This window comes from Schistocerca gregaria, chromosome 2, assembly GCF_023897955.1.
Source record: "Schistocerca gregaria isolate iqSchGreg1 chromosome 2, iqSchGreg1.2, whole genome shotgun sequence".
NCBI lineage: Eukaryota > Metazoa > Arthropoda > Insecta > Orthoptera > Acrididae > Schistocerca > Schistocerca gregaria.
Window position 1 is genome coordinate 820,394,377 of NC_064921.1, and position 21,200 is coordinate 820,415,576.

At 43.5% G+C, this 21,200-nt stretch overlaps 1 protein-coding gene across 1 annotated transcript in view; it reads left to right on the plus strand.

Moving 5' to 3' along the window:
- Positions 1-21,200, plus strand: part of LOC126335155 (sterol O-acyltransferase 2-like) — a 190,044-nt gene that overhangs the window by 49,063 nt on the left and 119,781 nt on the right. Inside the window, exon 4 of the mRNA XM_049998128.1 lies at positions 6,074-6,244. Coding sequence (XP_049854085.1) covers positions 6,074-6,244 — 171 coding nt within the window. The remainder of the gene's footprint in view (positions 1-6,073; positions 6,245-21,200) is intronic.

Sequence of the window (21,200 nt, forward strand, 5' to 3'; positions counted from 1 at the left end):
CGTAGAAAAAAGCTTAAATCACTTAACAAAGGCAAGGCCTCCGGTCCAGATTGTATAACAGTCATGTTCCATTCAGAGTATGATGATACAATAGCTCCATATGTAGCAATTACATACCTCTCCCTCACAGAAAGACCCGTACCTAAAGACTGGAAAATTGCTCAAGTCGCACCAATACCCAAAATGGAAAGTAGGAGTGATCCACTGAATTACAGACCCATATCACTAACATCGATTTGCAGTAGGGTTTTGGAACATATTACGTTCGAACATTTTGAAGTACCTCGAAGAAAACGATGTATTGGCACATAGTCAGCAAGGATTCAGATAATATCGTTCTTTTGAAACACAACTAGCTCTTTATACTCATGGAGTGATAAGTGGTATCGACAGGGTATGTCAAATTGATTTCAAATTTTTAGATTTGCAGAAGGCTTTCGACACCGTTCTTCACAAGCCTCTTCTAACCAAACTGCGTGCCTATGGAATATCACCTCAACTGTGCGACTGAATTAGTGATTTCCTGTCAGAAAGGTCGCAGTTCGTAGTAATAGACGGAAAGTCATCGCGTAAAACAGAAGTAATATCCGGCGTTCCCCAAGGAAGTGTTATAGGCCCTCTATTGTTCCTGATCTATATTAACGACATAGCAGACAATCTGAGTAGCTGTCTTAGATTGTTTGCAGATGAAGTCATTTACCGTCTTGTAAAGTCAAAACGAATTGGAAAAAGGTTTTAGATAAGCTCTCTGTTTGGTCCGAAAAGTGGCACTTTACCCAGAATAAAGAAGTGTGAAGCTATTCACATGAGTACTAAAAGAAATCCGCTAAATTTCGATTACGCGGTAAGTCACACAAATCTGCAAACTGAAAATTCAACTTATCACTTAGGAATTACAATTACAAATTACCTAAACTGGAACGATAACATTGATAATTTTGTGGGTAGAGCAAACCAAAGACTGCGATTTGTTGGCAGAACACTTAGAAGGTGCAGCAGGTTTACTAAAGAGACTGCTTACACCACGCTTGTCCCCCCTATTCTGAAGTACTGCTGTGCGGTGCGGGATCCGCATTAGGTGGGACTAGCGGATGACAGCGAAAAAGTTCAAAGAAGGGCCGCTCATTTCGAATTATCGCGATATAGGGGAGAAAGTGCAACAGACATGATACGTGAATTGGGGTGGCAATCGTTAAAACAAAGGCGCTTTTCGTTGCGGCGGCATCTGCTCATGAAATTTCAATCACCAGTTTTCTCCTCCGATTGCGAAAAAATTCTTTTGGTACCCACCTTCATAGGGAGAAGTGATCATCACGATAAAATAAGAGAATTCAGGGCTTGCAGAGTAAACTTTTAAGTGCTCGTTTTTCCCGCGCGCCGTTCGAGAGTGGCACGATAGACGGCTTGAAGGCGTTTCACTGAACCCTCTGCCAGGCACTTTACTGTGAATAGCAGAGTAGTCACTTAGATGTAGATGCAGAAGTTTTTTAAACCCTCTTTCCTATATTTCGTTCTTATATCAGTTTCTATACTAATTCATAAGTTCTGCACTTGCGTTTACTCTTCAGGAAGATTTTGTGTGTTCCCTTGGAGTATACCGATCGTAGAAACAATTGAAAGAGAAATTCCGAACACCTAGAGCACCGCACGAAGGCAAGTTTTTCTACGGTGACATTTCTTGGCATGTAGGGAAAGAAACGTCTGGAAAATTGCTGAAGATTTCTCGCGTTGGCAATAGTTTCGCAGCGAACTGCGCTTAGCGAATCACCTTACCGGAAACTGGCGCTTGAAAATTTTTATGAATCAAGATACACTACAGGAATTACTCCGAAAACTATTTCAAATAGTTTTCTGATTCACTTATTGTTCTTTTCTTTCTTTCTTCTATTCTTTTTAATTTATTCACCAAGCATACAATTACCAGACGAATAAGGAAGACGTTATTTCAATATACACTGGAAAACATTCGTGTAATAATCTTTTATGGGTTGGGATAGATGATTAAGAAACGAAAATATGAATAATAATCAGAGTGGTAAGCCGTGAAACCTAGACGTTAGCCACTGTGCAACCACTTCAGTTAAGCTAAGTGCTCCCTGGAAGACAAATAAAGTGCCTAGAAAATTTTAGCCGTCGTTTTCTCAATAACAGTCAAGTATCTACAGATAAGTCGAGATATGTTTCAGCATATTCTGACCCCTCTTCCAGTGACCAAAGTTCCTGAAAAATCGGCTTGTGGCATTTGCCGTGTTATTCTCGTTAGTTCGAGATTCAGGACAGAAAAAGAAAGCGAAAGTGATTTTATAATGATTTATATAAATTTATCCAGAACGAATTTTCAACTTCAGCGAAGTGTGCGCTGATTTTAAACTTCCTGGCAGAATAAAACTGTGTTCCGGGCCAGTACTTGAACCTGGGACCTGTGCCTTCTGCGGTTCTTTACCGACTGAATTGCACAGATGCACATCAAAGGTCTACTCGGTCTCCTACCTTCAAGAGTGGCGAAAGTAAAGCTACGAGCACGCGTCGTCGATGGGCCTGGGTAGCTCACTCGGTAAGCGCACTGTCAGCGAAACACAAGGTTTCTGTTTCGAATACTGGCCCGGTACAGTTCTAACATGCCAGGAAATTTTATACAGGGTGTTACAAAAAGGTACGGCCAAACTTTCAGGAAACATTCCTCACACACAAATAAAGAAAAGATGTTATGTGGACGTGTGTCCGGAAACGCTTAATTTCCATGTTGGAGCTTATTTTAGTTTCGCCAGTATGTACTGTACTTCCTCGATTCACAGCCAGTTGGCCCAATTGAAGGAAGGTAATGTTGACTTCGGTGCTTGTGTTGACATGCGACTCATTGCTCTACAGTACTAGCATCAAGCACATCAGTACGTAGCATCAACAGGTTAGTATTCACCACGAACGTGGTTTTGCAGTCAGTGCAATGTTTACAAATACGGAGTTGGCAGATGCCCATTTGATGTATGGATTAGCACGGGGCAATAGCCGTGGTGCGGTACGTTTGTATCGAGACAGATTTCCAGAACGAAGGTGTTCCGACAGGAAGACGTTCGAAGCATTGACCGGCGTCTCAGGGAGCACGAAACATTCCAGCCTATGACTCGCGACTGGGGAAGACCTAGAGCGACGAGGACACCTGGAATGGGCGAGGCAATTCTTCGTGCAGTTGACGATAACCCTAATGTCAGCGTCAGAGAAGTTGCTGCTGTACAAGGTAACGTTGACCACGTCACTGTATGGAGAGTGCTATGGGAAAACCAGTTGTTTCCGTACCATGTACAGCGTGTGCAGGCACTATGAGCAGCTGATTGGCCTCCACGGGTACACTTCTGCGAATGGTCCATCCAACAATGTGTCAATCCTCATGTCAGTGCAAATGTTCTCTTTACGATGGAGGCTTCATTACAAAGTGATCAAATCGTAAATTTTCACAATCAACATGTGTGGGCTGACGAGAATCCGCACGCAATTGTGCAATCATGTCATCAACACAGATTTTCTGTGAACGTTTGGGCAGACATTGTTGGTGATGTCTTGATTGGGCCCCATGTTCTTCCACCTACGCTCAATGGAGCACGTTATCATGATTTCATACGGGATACTCTACCTGTGCTGCTAGAACATGTGCCTTTACAAGTACGACACAACATGTGGTTCATGCACGATGGAGCTCTTGCACATTTCAGTCGAAGGGTCCGTACGCTTCTCAATAACAGATTCGGTGACCGATGGATTGGTAGAGGCTTACCAATTCCATGGCCTCCACGCTCTCCTGACCTCAAAACTCTTGACTTTCATTTATGGGAGCATTTAAAAGCTCTTGTCTACGCAACCCCGGTACCAAATGTAGACTCTTCGTGCTCGTATTGTGGACAGCTGTGATACAATACGCAGGGCAGCATCAGCGCATCAGGGATTCCACATGACTGAGGGTGGATGCATGTATCCTCGCTAACGGAGGACATGTTGAACATTTCCTGTAACAAAGTGTTTGAAGTCACGCTGGTACGTTCTGTTGCTGTGTGTTTCCATTCCATGATTAATGTGATTTGAAGAGAAGTAATAAAATGAGGTCTAACATAGAAAGTAAGCATTTCCAGACACATGTCCACATATCATATTTTCTTTCTTTGTGTGTGAGGAATGTTTCCTGAAAATTTGGCCGTACCTTTTTGTAACACCCTGTATAAATATACAGGGTGACAATTATTGATCTATATGAAATAAAATCGTCGTAACGTCAGAACGGTTTGTGTTAGGATGTCCAAACTCCACGGTTTGACGCTTGAAGGGAATTAGTTTGCGCTGTTTGGTTCGGCTTAGAGGCGAAACCCACTTTCATCTGGATGTGATCGTCAATAAGCAAAATTGGAGCATTTAGGGGACTGGGAATCCGCATTTCGCAATCGAGAAGTCTCAACACCCTCAACAGGTGACAGTGTGGTGTGCAACGGCCAGTCACGGAATAATCACTGCGGTGTTCCTTGATGGCATGGTGACAAGTGAACGGTACGTGAAGGTTTTGGAAGATGATTTCATCCCCACTATTAAAAGTAACTGATTTCGACAACATGTGGTTCGTGCAAGACGGAGCTCGACCCCATCGTAGCAGGAAAGTGTTTTGTGTCCTTGAGGAGCCCTTTGAAGACCGCATTCTGGCTCTGGGGTATCCAGAGGCCACTGGCATGGGCCTCGATTGGCCGCCACATTCTCCGGATCTGAACAAATGCAACTCGGATGTCGTGTACAGGTACAGCTGCCCATGCAACTTCAACACGATACCGCAGTTCATCAAGAGTAGTGACTGGCGTATTGTGACGAACCAGTTGCTCGGCCACCATTGACCAGACGTGTTCAATTGGTGAGAGATCTGAAGAATGTGCTTGTCAGGGTAGTAGTCGAACATTTTCTGTATCCAGAAAGGCCCGTACAGGACCTGCAACATGCGGTCGTGCATTATCCTGTTGAAATATAGGGTTTTGCAGGGATCGAATAAGGGTAGAGCCATGGGTCGTAACACATCCGAAATGTAACGTCCACTGTACAAAGTGCCGCTAGTGCGAACAATAGATGACCGAGACGTGTAACCAAAGGCACCCCATACCATCAAGCCGGGTGATAAGTCAGTATGGCGCCGACGAATACTAGCTTCGAATGTGCGTTCACCGCGATGTCGCCAAACACGGACGCGACCATCATGATACTGTAAAGAGAACCTGGAGTCATCCGAAAAAATGATGTTTTGACATTCGTGCACCCAGGCTCGTCGTTGAGTAAACCATCGCTGGCGCTCCTGCCTGTGATGCAACTTCAAGGGTAACTGCACCCGTGGTCTGCGAGCTGATAGTCTATACTGCTGCAAACGTCGTCGAACTGTTCGTGCAGATGTTTGTTGTCTTGCAAACGTCCCCGTCTGTTGATTCTGGGATCGAGACGTGGCTGCACGATCCGTGCCATGCGGATAAAATGCCTGTCATCTCGACTGCTAGTGATACGAGGCCGTTGGGATCCAGCACGACGTTCCGTATTACCCTCCTCAACCCACCGACTCCATATTCTGGTAACAGTCATTGGATCTCGACCAACGCGAGCAGAAATGTCGCGATACGATAAACAGCAATCGCGATAGGCTGCAAACCGCCCTTTATCAAAGTCGGAAACGTGAGGGTACGCATTTCCTCGCCTTACACGAAGCATCACAACAACGCTTCACCGGGCAACTGCTGTTTGTGTATGAGAAATCGGTTGGAAACTTTCCTCATGTCAGCACGTTGTCGGTGTCGCCACCGGCGCCAACATTGTGTGAATGCTCTGAAAACCTAATCATTTGCATATCACAGCATCTTCTTCCTGTCGGTTAAATTTCGCGTCTGTACCACGTCATCTTCGTGGTGTAGCAATTTTAATGGCCAATAGTGTAATTCAGTAATTATCACCCTGTAATTTGACCTATGAGGTCATTCCTATTATCAAGGTAGTGGACTATGTCGGAAGAATAAGTGAGTCTTTCGGACAGACTGTTCTGAAGGTGCATCTCGGGATCTCTCCACAGACTCCGGCCCAGTTCGGGAGCGATGCCGGAGAAACAGTTCCTGCCCAGAGAGTCGCTACTGACGAACCTGATGAGAGTGAAACACCTCCACACCGTCTACAACATGTTCGTGGCCGTGCTGCTCATGCTCTTCCTGCACACCGCCGTCTACGACCTCGTCACTGACGGGCAGTAAGTTTTTTTATTGTTAATGGATGAATATAAATAATAATAATAATAATAATAATAATAATAATAATAATAATAATAAATCGTGTATCAAAATGAATCGTCAAGTTGGCACATCTATATTTCTGAAACTAATCAACATATACATTGGATTTTATTTTTTGATAAACAGGAAATTCAAAATGTTTTTATATCGTTTCATAGTGTTCAATACGCCATTCCTCAGATGTACGACGAATGTCAATGCGGAACTGAAATTGTTTCCACACAGCACCGAGCATGTCTTGAGTTACAGCTTCCACAGCTGCTGTTATGCGATGTCTCAGTTTATTCGTTGTTTCTGGAAACGGAGGCACATAAAAACAGTATTTTATAAGGCCTCGTAAGAAATAATCACATACAGTCAGGCCCGGTGACCCTGGAGGCTGGTAATGTAAGGCTGAAGCATTTGGTCCAGTGCGACCGATCCATCGTCCAGTAATCCTTTGATTTAAAAATTCCCGAACTTTGACATGCCAGTGTGGCGAAGCCCCATCCTATTGATAAATTAAGTCATTCGAATCAGTCTCCAATTGAGGGAAAAGAAAATTCTCAAGCGTATCGAGGTATGTGCTTGCTGTAACAGTCTTCTCCGCAAAGAAAAATGGACCATACACCTTTTCCCGTGACACTAGACAAAATACATTACATTTTTGAGAGTCCCTCTCATGTTTTAAAACCCATATTCTCATATTAATACGGTTTACCTTCCCATTTAAATGGATTGTTGCCTCTTCACGAAACACTAAGCTTGGAAGAAAACTGTCGTACTCCATCTTGCCAATAACGAAATTACAGAACACCACACGTTGTTGGCTGTCGCCTTCAAGAGGAGCTTGCAGTAGTTGAATTTTGTGTGGTTTCATGTGTAAATCCGGAACCGCGAGACAGTTACTGTCGCAGGTTCGAATCCCGCCTCGGCCATGGATGTGTGTGATGGCCTTAAATTAGTTATTTTTAAGTAGTTCTAAGTTATATGGGACTGATGAAAATGGTTCAAATGGCTCTGAGCACTATGGGACTTAACATCTAAGCTCATAAGCCCCCTAGAACTTAGAACTACTTAAACCTAAATAACCTAAGGACATCACACACATCCATGCCCGAGGCAGGATTCGAACCTGCGACCGTAGCGGTCTCGCGGTTCCAGGCTGAAGCGCCTAGAAACGCTCGGCCACACCGGCCGACGGTACTGATGACCTCCGTGTTAAGTCCCATAGGGCTCAGAGCCATTTGAACCATTACATGTGTAAACGTCGACGGAACACATGCCCGACGGACGTCGGGGGTGTGTTGAGCTGTCGAGCTGCACGGCGAACGGATTTCCACGGACACCTTGTGAAATGTGGGGAATGCGTTCGATGTCTGCGTCAGACAATTGGTTCAAAAATGGTTCAAATGGTTATAGGACTTAACATCTTAGTTTATCAGTCCCGTAGAACTTTACTTAAATCTAACTAACCTAAGGACATCACACACATCATGCCCGAGGCAGGATTGGAACCCGCGACCGTAGCGGTCGCGTTATTCCAGACTGAAGCGCCTAGAACCGCTCGATCACAAAGGCCGGCCAGACACTAGGGGACGACCCGACGATTTGCCTTTACATAAACTACCTGTTTCTCGGAATTGTTCATGCCAACGTCTAATACTCTGTGCTGTAGAAGGATCCACACCATGCCTTGTATAATAGTTACGTTGAACAGTTATTACTGACCCGCACTGCGTAAAACGTAAAACACAAAACATTTTCTGTTGTCGCGACCCCATTTTTACTAGAAACGAAGTGGGCACACACTGCTGCAACCTAGCGGGAACCATGTAAAACTTGAGAATTTGCACTCTGCAACAGTACGTTGTTCACGCACGTATCTCAAATAGCATAATAGTTATGACTTTTTAAAATCGAGTGATTCTTTTTGATACACTCTGTACTTTATTTACTATCAAATGATTCACTGCATGTACACAAAACAGCGAAGACTGCAAGTCTTCATACACAACTCAATAATATTGTCTCTGGTTATGTCGTTCACATCGGATATGGTTACACACAAAACGTTTGCTGTTGTTTACGTACTTTGTCTCAAAACACCTCTTATTCTCCCCGTAAAAATGTTTTTGTAGAATGCATTTCTTAGAGGTGAGGGCTTCACTGTGTACAGAGGCATAATATATATTTCAATCCACTGGGTTATTTAATCGTGCATGTCGCAGACCGTTTTCATTGAATGCTGCCCTGTGCTGCAGATGTAAAAAATTTTCTTAATTTCTAAGGTTGTTCTGCTTCACATTAGAACATGTTTGGCTGCAGTCCTTTAAAAAGCAATATACATTTGCATTGATTGCCTGTTCAGTCGGTTCTTGGCAGAATATTTCATACATTATGAATGAAACACACATTGTGTTGTGTGTGTATCGTTCAAAGTAGATTGTAGAATATACGTGGTTATTAAGGCCAGCGTAGCAATATTTGCAGAAAGTGCACACTATGATCATTCTTGTAGCCATTTTAATCAGTAGCTTACTGAGATTTGCTCTGGTCGTTGCGCATCAAATAACCCTTCCAACTATTCAGTTATGCAGAAAATAAGGTACGGGGTGCAATCTTTAGGACAACAGTATCTTTGCAAAACTTGCTTATCATACTGACTACACACACACACACACACACACACACATATATATATATATATATATATATATATATATATATATATATATATATATATATATATATATACAGAGGCAACAGAGCATGCACAATGTCGGCACTAGTACAGTGTATATCCACCTTTCGCAGCAATGCAGGCTGCTATTCTCCCATGGAGACGATCGTAGAGATGCTGGATGTATTCCTGTGGAACGGCTTGCCATGCCATTTCCACCTGGCGCCTCAGTTGGACCAGCGTTCGAGCTGGACGTGCAGACCGCGTGAGACGACGCTTCATCCAGTCCCAAACATGCTCAATGGGGGACAGATCCGGAGATCTTGCTGGCCAGGGTAGTTGACTTACACCTTCTAGAGCACGTTGGGTGGCACGGGATACATGCGGACGTGCATTGTCCTGTTGGAACAGCAAGTTCCCTTGCCGGTCTAGTAATGGTAGAACGGTTTGGATGTACCGTGCACTATTCAGTGTCTCCTCGACGATCACCAGAGGTGTACGGCCAGTGTAGGAGATCGCTCCCCACACCATGATGCCGGGTGTTGGCCCTGTGTGCTTCGGTCGTATGCAGTCCTGAATGTGGCGCTCACCTGCACGGCGCCAAACACGCATACGACCATCATTGGCACCAAGGCAGAAGCGACTCTCATCGCTGAAGACGACACGTCTCCATTCGTCCCTCCATTCACGCCTGTCGCGACACCACTGGAGGCGGGCTGCATGATGTTGGGGCGTGAGCGGAAGACGGCCTAACGGTGTGCGGGACCGTAGCCCAGCTTCATGGAGACGGTTGCGAATGGTCCTCGCCGATACCCCAGGAGCAACAGAGTCCCTAATTTGCTGGGAAGTGGCGGTGCGGTCCCCTACGGCACTGCGTAGGATCCTATGGTCTTGGCGTGCATCCGTGCGTCGCTGCGGTCCGGTCCCAGGTCGACGGGCACGTGCACCTTCCGCCGACCACTGGCGACAACATCGATGTACTGTGGAGACCTCACGCCCCACGTGTTGAGCAATTCGGCGGTACGTCCACCCGGCCTCCCGCATGCCCACTATACGCCCCCGCTCAAAGTCCGTCAACTGCACATACGGTTCACGTCCACGCTGTCGCGGCATGCTACCAGTGTTAAAGACTGCGATGGAGCTCCGTATGCCACGGCAAACTGGCTGACACTGACGGCGGCGGTGCACAAATGCTGCGCAGCTAGCGCCATTCGACGGCCAACACCGCGGTTCCTGGTGTGTCCGCTGTGCCGTGCGTGTGATCATTGCTTGTACAGCCCTCTCGCAGTGTCTGGAGCAAGTACGGTGGGTCTGACACACCGGTGTCAATGTGTTCTTTTTTCCATTTCCAGGATTATATATATATCTCCGTACATGGCTTACGCACTAAAAAGAGTTAACATAGATGGATGCTCAGTTTCAGACTACTTTGAATGGTTAAACCAAGAAATTGTAGACTAAACATATATATAAATAGGGTGACATGTTGAACTATGTGGAATAATATCTTCATAACTTCTGAAGAGCTCAGTTTGCGTTAGGACGTTCAAATTGCACGGTAGGCCGCGGTACATAATGGGAATTGGAATGCGCATATGCACGTGAAAATATCTCGGTACAGGGTGACTGAGCGTATAGCGCTTACAAAGGTCTATGCGACCAATGACAGCCCCACTGCGGCTCAAAGCAAGTTTGCGACAGAGAGTACGCTGAAGACAGCCGGTCAGAGTGTGTTAACAATCGAGAATTCGATTCGCAAGTTTGAGTGAACGGGTAGTGTTGGTGATGACAGTGTTGGCAATGTCGGTCGTTCGAAAAAAGTGAAAGCGTCTGGAAGCATCGAGAAGACACGCGCTTTGTCTCCAGCCAGTTCCAGGAAATCGATCAGACGAGCTGCACAGCAGGTGGGAATCAACCGGGAGACGCTGCAACAGATTGTTGACCACCTGCATCTCTTCCCATACAAAATCCAAACCCATCAGCCATTAAGCCCCAGGGCCATGGAACAGCGGTTGTGTTTCGCCAACAGTATTGTCCACTGAATTGAGAAACAGGACTTGTAAGTAGGTTGTTTAGGTTATTATATTGGTAACGCCAATGCCACGTAGCGCTCTGTATGAAAATCACTGGCTGCGCTGTGTGCAGTCTGTGGCTGGTTTGCATTGTTGTTTGCTATTGTAGTGTTGGGCAGTTACATGTTAACAGCGCATAGCGTTGCGCTGTTGGATGTGAGCCGCCAGCAGTGGTGGATGTGGGGTGAGAGATGGCGGAATTTTGAGAGCGAACGATCTGCACATGTGTCCATCAGAAAGAGTAAATTTGTAATATTGGATATCATGGACTGATATATATATATATATATATATATATATATATATATATATATATATATATATATATATATATATAACTTTTGAACACTATTAAGGTAAATACAATGCTTGTTCTCTATCAAATTCTTTCATTTGCTAACTATGCCTATCAGTAGTTAGTGTCTTCAGTAGTTTGAATCTTTTATTTAGCTGGCAGTAGTGGCGCTCGCTGTATTGCGGTAATTCGAATAACGAAGGTTTTTGTGAGGTAAGTGATTTGTGAAACGTATAGGTTAATGTTAGTCAGGGCCATTCTTTTGGAAGGATTATTGAAAGTCAGATTGCGCTGCGCTAAAAATATTGTGTGTCAGTTTAGTGTTGATCATAATAGGTAAAGAGCGAAATGTCAGAGTGCGTTCAGTTCTGCTCAGCTGTTTAAAAAATCAAATAATGCAAGAGGTTTATGAGCACAGTAATTCATAAATTTTTCTAAGGGGACGTTACAGACTTTGATGTGAATGTTGTTTGGTTAACGACAAAGCTCACTTTTATTTGCATGGGTTCGTCAGTCAGCAAAACTGACGCATTTGGAGAGCTGAGAATCCGTATTTCGAGATATAGAAGTCTCTTCACCCTAAACGAGTGACTGTGTGTTGTGCAATGTCCAGTCACGGAATAATCGGTCCGATATTCCTTGATGTCACGTGAAAGTTTTGTAAGATGATTTCATCCCTTTAATCCAAAGTGACCCTGACTTCGAGAAGATGTGGCTGATCCAATACGGAGCTCAACCGCACCGAAGCAGGAGAATGTTTGATGTCCTTGAGGAGCACTTTGGGGACCGTATTCTGGCTCTGGTGTACCCAGAGGCCACTGGCATGGGCTATTGTGGGCTATATTCAAAACAGTGTCTATAATAGTAACACCAAAACCATTGCTGAGCTGAAAACAGTCATTCAGGAGGTCATCGACAGCATCGATCTTCCGAAACTTCAGCGGGTCATGCAAAATTTCGCTATTCGTCTGAGCAACATCATCGCCAATGATGACAAGCATACAGAAATGTCATAACATATAACCGAATATCTGGTAGTGACGTCTACATGTTGAATAAAGTGTGTGCACGCTGTAGTTTGTAACTGATTTACGTTTTTACAAACTGTTTTCGGTTACCAGAGTAGAAATTCATTAGTTGTCTCTTACACTGATGTTCCATACCTTATCTAATAGGAGAGTAGCTGCATCAACAGCCAGCTGATAATGTGCCACGGAACATAGATAGAGCTTTAGTGCTACAAATTCTTCCAAATACTGAAATAAGGTTTGCGGAAAGTCATTGTAGTCAAATTGGAGGCTATTAATTTGTGTAGTTACCATTAGCAGCTTCTGTGACTACCAAGAGAATGAAGTCACTGTTGTACGTAAAAACTGAACAAAGCTTCAGCACCCGACGGAATCCCGTATCACATTATATTGCGACTGAGTTATCCCTTGTTTTAACCACAACCGTAAATCTCTCGAACAGAAAGCCGTGCCAGATAGTTGGAGGAAAGCAGCAGGTCACACCCATACACAAGAAGTGTAGCAGAAGCAGCAGAAGTATTTGACATCCTTTTGTTGTAGAATCTTAGAAAACATTCGGAGCTCATTATCTCAGTGACAACCAGCATGCATGACGAAAATATCGATCATATGAAACTCTCTTGGTGGGGAGGATGAAGCATGTAATCTCGAATGGATGGTCATTGACATTAGTAGAAGGCCGGCCTCTGTGGCCGAGCGATTCTAGACGCTTCAGTCTGGAACCGAGCTGCTGCTACGGTCGCAGGTTCGAATCCTGCCTCGGGCATGGATGTGTGTGATGTCCTTAGGTTAAGTTAGGTTTAAGTAGTTCTAAGTCTAGAGGACTGATGACCTCAGATGTTAAGTCCCATAGTGCTTAGAGCCATTTGAACCATTAGTAGAAGTACCTTCGGCTGTGGTTGGTTGGTGTGTGGGGGTTGAAGGGACCAGACTACAAAGGCCATCGGTCTCGCTTCGGATGTGTCAAAGAAAAGTGTGTTACGATCCTTACTGGTTAATGACGATGCAGAGAGTATTAATAATGTCAGATTTTTGCAGGTCATTCAGTTATCTGTAATGAAGCACTATCTGGAAAAAGCTGCACAAATATTGTCAAATCTTCACAATATTTCAAAGTGGTGTTAAGATTGGCTACTTGCTTTCAGTGTTCAGAAATGGAAAATTTTCCACTTCATAAAACGAAAAAAAGTAGTATCCTGAGACTACGACACCAGTGAGTCAGAAATGGAATCGGTCAACTTACACAAATACCTGGGTATAAGCCCCCTTACGGCCATGAAAAGGAAAGGTCGCAAGCGCTCAGTCGTAGGTGAAGCAAGTGGGAGACTTTGGTCTGTTGTATATAGAATACTAGCGAAAAGCAGATAATATTAAAACAAGATCACTTACAATTTAGTCACCGACACATCCTAGAATACTGCTCAAGTATGTTGGATCCGCACCAGATAGGAACAACAGGGGATGCTGAACGTACACAGAGAAGAGTAGCAGAAGTTGTCACGGGTTTGTTTGAGCTGTAAAAGAGTAGCGGAGACGGTGAAGAAACTGAACTGACAGTCCAAATCTCCCTTCGTATCGCTGCCGTAACAATAGTGAGGACAAGTTTAGATTAATTACAGAATGCACAGAGGCATATAAACAGTCACTGTTTCCACACTCCATACGTGAATGGAACGTAAAGAAGCCATGTAACAGGTACAGTGGGACAAACCCTCTGTTATGCAATTTACGGTGATTGGAAGTGAATGAAAGACGTACCTCATTAACACACACATGGTCGATCATGTCTGTGAGTACAAAAAAATGGCTCTGAGCACCATTGGACATAACATCTATGGTCATCAGTATCCTACAACTTAGAACTACTTAAACCTAAATAACCTAAGGACATCACACAACACCCAGTCATCACGAGGCAGAGAAAATCCCTTACCACACCGGGAATCGAACCCGGACACCCGGGCGCGGGACTGTGAGTACAGTTTATAAGGTAGGATTGCTTTTGTTAGTAATAAGCGCCACCTACAGTCACAATATTTTATCAAGCTGTTTTTGTCCAACGCAAAATAGGGATGCACTACGAAATGGGTCAATAAATGTCTTTGACTGAAAATGGTGTATTACTAATAAAAACATTCCTAAGGTGTACTTCCTTTTAATGGCATTCGACAACTCTTGAAATGTGAAGGCAACGTATAAAACTCAGGGGTTTCCAGTCAAATCTTCCACTAGAATTACCGGGATCCATACTAAATATGTTGCCTAAGCCTACCCATAAAGCACATTTACAGCACAGTTGTGTGAAATTTATACCGAGATGGATATGAAACTGCATTCGAAAGCTTTGCTCTTCACTTCTCTACCTCGATTAATTTTATGAGACCCATAGAGTTCATCCCGTTAACCTTAAATCATAAAATTTGGCAAAAAGCGAGGTTTCACAGAACAGCGAAAAAATCAATAAATCGTCGATTTGTAATTACATCAGACAAAAAAGGTACGTCTTTTGCCACTTTGTCATTTGTTATCCTATTTCCAAATTAAAATTGAAACTTCTCGAAATTCTTGCAATTCCCAGAAGAAATACACTGAAGCGCCAAAGAAACTGGTGCAGGCATGCTTATTCAAATACAGATAAATGTAAACAGGCAGAATACGGCTCTGCGGTCGGCAACGCCTATATAAGACAACAAGTGTCTGGCGGAGTTGTTAGATCGGTTATTGCTGCTACAATGGCAGGTTATCAAGATTTAAGTGAGCCTGAACGTGGTGTTTTTTATAGTCGGCGCAGGAGCGATGGGACACAGCATCTCCGAGGTAGCGATGAAGTGGGGGTTTTCATGTACGACCGTGTCTCGAGTGTGCCGTAAATATCAGGAATCTGGTAAAACATCAAATCTTCGACATCGCTGCGGCCGGAGAAAGATCCTACAATAACGGGACCAACGACGACTGAAGAGAACCGTTCAACGTGACAGAAGTGCAAACATTCCTCAAATTGCTGCAAATTTCAGTGCTGGGTCATCAACAAGTGTCAGCGTGCGGACCATTCAACGAAACATCATCGATATGGGCTTTCGGAGCCGAAGGTCTAGTCTTGTACCCTTGATGACTGCACGACGCAAAGCTTTACACCTCACCTGCGCCCATCAACATCGACATTTGACTGTTGGTGACTGGAAACATGTTGCCTGGTCGAACGAGTCTCGTTTCAAATTGTATCGAGAAGATGGTCGTGTATGGGTATGGAGACAACCTCTTGAATCCATAGACCCTGCATGTCACCAGGGGACTGTTCAAGCTAGTGAAGGCTGTGTAATGCTTTGGGGCGTGTGTAGTTGAAGTGATATGGGACCCATGATACGATTCCGACAGGCGGTACGTATGTAAGCATCGTGTCTGATCACATACATCCATTAATGTCCATTGTGCATTCCGACGGACTTTGACAATTCCGATAGGACAATGCGACACCCCATGCGTCCAGAATCGCTACAGGTTGGATCCAGGAACACTCTTCTGAGTTTAAACACTTCCGCTGGCCACCAAATTCCCCAGACATGAACATAATTGAACATATCTGGGATGCCTTGCAACTTTCTGTTCAGAAGAGATCTCCACCCCATCGTACTCTGAGGGATTCATGGACAGCCCTACAGGATTCACAGTGTCAGTCCCTTCAAGCACTACTTCCGACATTAGTCGAGACCATGCAACGTCATGTTGCGGCACTTGTGCCTGCTCGAGGGAACCCTGGCAGGTGTTGCAATTTCTTTGGCTCTTCAGTGTATCCTGCTAATATCGGTATCGATATCAGACAAAAATGGTTCAGATTCTCGGTGCCCAGGATTCATGAACTGTCTATACACATAATTAAGTTCGTATGAAATTCTCAGGTAGCAAGTCTTACTCAAAACTGGCCATTTTTTATTCAGTGATTAGTACTATGAGCAGACAGCCCTTTCACACCTATTATTGTAAATTTATGAAAGACTTTCAGGAACCTACCTTGGAGTCAGCGGCTTCGAAACCAGCGTGTTTTTTCAAGATATGTGTAAGATACTTCCTTTGTTTGGCCTCATGGCTCTAAGAATTTGAAAGACTCCTTAGAACACCTGAATTCAGTCCACGCGCGAATGTTGTTTTCACTATAGATAGGGGAATGGATGGTTGCCTTCCCTCCTTCGATGTGTTGATCAGGAAGAAGGTTGACGGTTCGTTGCGACACGCCGTTTATAGAAAGCCTACTCTACAAGCTGAAAGTTGTAACCATCAGGCCCAGCGTGAAGTAGTACTTGGTACCTTGGTTCACAGATCCCACGTTATTTCAGACCTGAAAGTTGGTCAGCTGAGGTAACATACCTTGAGGTCACTTTCCACCAGAATGGATGTAGTGAGACAAGACCAGATGGGCGTTGCGCTATCGACCAAACATGCGTCGGGTGATTGATGACATTACTGAGTTGGCACCAAGGTCTACGGCTTTTTTGCCTTACAGAGGAAGCAACTCTAACAAGACTGCGGAAATGTGATGTGAATTCTGTTCTCCGACCCCAAAGACTGCGATCCTTTTAGGTTCCGTTAAGGAGGGTCTTGGTTTGCTTTAGGCGGGTGTCTATCGTATTCCTTCCAGTTCTGGCATGTTAGATATTTGTTAGACTATCAAAACCGTGGGGGACCAGTGTACTCAGCATAAGCTGCACACACGCTTCTAATAGCCGAGCAAACCGGAGGATTTTGCTTAAATTCTGCGTGGAGTCCTGCTTTCTGTCTTGTCAGAAAACATAGGGACACTTAAACCGTTGTTTAGTAATTTTCAATATCGACCATTTCTGGTGTTGGTTTTCTATGGCTGTAAGGTGGCGCTAGTGTCCAGTGTGTGTGTGTGTGTGTGTGTGTTGTCTTTCAGGAAATGCTCTGCAGGCTGAAGTTATTGTGTGTGTGTGTGTGTGTGTGTGTGTGTGTGTGTGTGTGTGTGTGTGCGTGTGTTTGAGGTTTACGGGCGCTAAACAGCGTGGTCATCAGCGCCCACTGAAGTTATTACCTTGCATAGCCCTTACCTGCTACAATTTTGCCCTGAATATGTGACAAGGTTCATGTCGAAATATAGGCGGTTGTCACCCGACTGCATTTCCGTAAGTTATTTGAGTATTATTAACTTGTTGCAAGCATCTTTGACCAGTAATCAAAACTTTCTCGGTCACGGGTTCGAAACCCACCACCGCTTAAAATTTGATTAATAGTCAGCATTGGCAGTCCAAAGGCTTCCGGCATAAGAAGTCACCCCTCATTCTGCCACCAGCCTCATCAAAGAGGGCGGAGAAGCGTACTGAGTTTGAGGGCACTCTCTTGTCGTTCGGGTGGGAAACTGCCCCTAAAGGCGGAAGAATCAGCAATGCTCAACGGCATGAAAAGCAGAAGGCATTAAAGACACAAGTCGTGTATCCACAGGACACTCGACCTGTAATTGAAAAAGCGTTATGATCATCTCTGCATTGGCTAAAGATTCCGAAATAGTCCCCCCAGTCGGATCTCTGGGAGGGGACTACCAGGGGTAGGTGATAATGAGAAAAAGAGTGAATAATCAACGAAACTATAATGTTCCACAAGTCGGGGCGTGGAATGTCAGAAGCTTGAATGTGGTAGCGGAGACAGAAAATCTGAAAATGGAAACTCAAAGGCTCAATCTAGATGTACGAGTAGTAGGGGTCAGTGGAGTGAAATGGAAAGAAGGCAAGGATTTTTGGTCAGATAAGTATAGGGCAACATCAACGGTAGCGGAAAATGATATAAAGTGAGTAGCATTCATTGTGTGTAGGAAGGTAGGGCAGAGAGTGTGTTACTGCGAACAGTTCAGTTATAGAGTTGTTCTTGTCAGAATCGACAGCAAACCAACGCCGTCAACGATAGTGTTCACATATATCACAAGCTGAAGATGAAGAGATAGAGAAAGTATATGAGGATATTAAAGGGAAATACAGTATTTAAAGGGACATCTGATAGTCATGGGGGAATGGAATGCAGTTGTAGGGGAATGAGCAAAAGGAAAGGTTACAGCTGCACGGGATTAGCCAAGCGGTCTAAGGCGCTGCAGTCATGGACTGTGTGGCTGGTCACGGCGGAGGTTCGAGTCCTCCCTCGGGCATGGGTGTGTGTGTTTGTCCTCAGGATAATTTAGGTTAAGTACTGTGTAAGCGTAGGGACTAGTGACCTTAGCAGTTAAGTCCCATAAGATGTCACACACATTTGAACATTTTTTTGAAAGGTTACAGGTGAATATGGGCCAGAGACAAGAAATGAGATAGGAGAAACAATAATTGATTTCTGTAACAAATTTCAGCTAGTAATAGCGAATTCTCTGTTCAAGAGTCACAAGAGGAACAGGTATACTCGGAAAAAGCCGCGAGATACGGGAGATTTCAGTTAGATTACATCATGAAGAGATATATTCCGTAATCAGATACTGGATTGTAAGGTATACCCAGGAGCAGATTTAGACTCAGATCACAATGTAGTACTGATGAATAGTAGGCTGAAGTTTAAGAGATTAGTCAGGAGCGATCAGTACGCAGAGAAGTGGGATACGGATGTACTAGTACTAAGGAAAGACGAGATATGCTTTAATTTCTCTAAGGCCGTAGATACAGCAGTAAGGAATAGTCCAGTGGGTAGTACAGTTGAGGAGGAATTTACTTCTCTAAAAAGTAACGTCACAGATGTTGGAAAGAAAGACATAGCTACAGAGAGGGTAATTGCGAAGAAGCCATGGGAAACAGAAGAAATACTTTAGTGCATCAATGAATGAAAAACAGTAAATAAATGTTCAGGGAAATTCAGAAATACAGAAATACAAGTCGCTGAGGAATGAAATAAATAAAAAGTGCAGGGAAGCTGAGATGAAATGGCTGCAAGAAAAATGTGAAGAAATCGAAAGAAAAGAAAAGATTATCGGAATGTATAGGAAAGTCAAAACAATTGAAACGTCCCCTTAGAAAAATTATACAAGGCTGTGCTTAAACTGACACACAATATGTTTAGTGCAACGAAATCTGACTTTCAAAAATCCCTACAAAAGAATGGCCCTGACTAACTTTAACCTATACGTTTCACAAATCACTTACCTCACAAAAATCTTGCTTACTCGAACTACTGCAGTACAGCGAGCACCACTACTGCCAGCTAACTAAAAGATTCAAACTACGGAAGGCACTAACTACTGATAGGTGTAGTTAGCAAATGAAAGATGTTAATAGAGAACAAACAATGTATTTACCTTAATAGTGTTCAAAAGTGATAATATATATAGCAGTGCATGACATCCATTCTTACATATTTCAAAACTCCGCCATCTCTCTCCCCACATCCACCACTGCTGGCGGCGCACCTCCAACTGCGCAACGCTATGCGCTGTTAACATCCAGCTGCCCAACACTATACCAATATAAAAAAACCTAAACGGCCTACTTACATAGCCCCGATGCTCCCCACAAAAAATTTTAAAAATTGTTTTGGGCACTGGCCAATACAGATTTGAAAAAAAATGTCATAATTATGATTACAATAACAAAGAAATGAAATGCACACACTTATCGATACAATGTTGGTCAAAAGCTAAAATGTTCTCACAGTCCATAAAGACAGTCCTGATCATTCATCACAGCATCACAGTAAAATTGCAGTGTTTTTTTCCCAAAGTCTGAGCAGTAAAAGAAAATGCACATGGTAGTAGTGGATTTACATGCAGTCTTGAAGAAGTAGTGTTGTCCTTCTAACAGAAAGACAGTGCTGACTCTTGACATGCAGACAGGTAATGGACCGCAATAGAGCAAACCCACAGCAGAGTCAGTCGAAGTTGAAGACTATTGGTAGGTAGCTCATCACAGAGCAGACCCACTGTAGTCCTGGTAGAGAGTATGGTATTGGTGGGCCACCAAAGGTGCAGACCCACTGCAGTCCTTGTAGAAATAATGTTATTGGTGAGTCATCAAAGGTGAAGACCCACTGTAGTCCTTGTAGAGACTGTGCAGGTGCACAATCACCATTGAAGAGTCTTGCGGATAATATAGCAAGTCCATAACCACCACTTGTACACTCGCAAAAATGTTTTTTGAAATGTCCTTAGAACCAGCAATGCTGTTAACCAGTCCCTTGCTGAATTATCAACACACATGCAAACACTAACGGTCCCTTCTTCTCACATATTGTCCATATACTATGACCAACAGAAATGTGTGCGGTGAAATGTAATTTACAAGTTACTTAATTTGATGAACTGGTGTCAATTACAATTTTATAACATAAGAATACAATAACAAAGGTACAAAATACATGATTAAAACATAATAATACAGATAACATTTGTAGTAATAGGGGCTTTACAAAAGAATAGAAATAAACATATGCATCAGTGTTACAGGAATTACGACATAAGTAAATACATAAAAGATCAGAATAACCTTAGAAACATCAATTTCACATATGAGCATTAAAACAAAACAGAACTAATGATGGCTAAACATCTTTACGAGGTAAATAACATATTATTAATGCAAATTATATTTGAGGATATCAGTATTCCTCATCATAGTGAATGTACCTTAGTATTAGAAGAGAAAAAATTCTATGAAACAGTATAGAGAGACAGGAAGAAAATAAATATACAATGGTAGGCAAACACATAGTGGGATAACACAAAAGGAAAGGACAGGGTTTGTTTTCAGGGTAACATTTGGTACTGCAGGCCAACCCAAAACTTCATTCCACAGATCGTCCCTCTTACTTCAACATTTACTCCAGTCAAAAAAAAAAAAAAAAAAAAAAAAAAAAAAAAAAAAAAAAAAATCCTATCCGAGCATG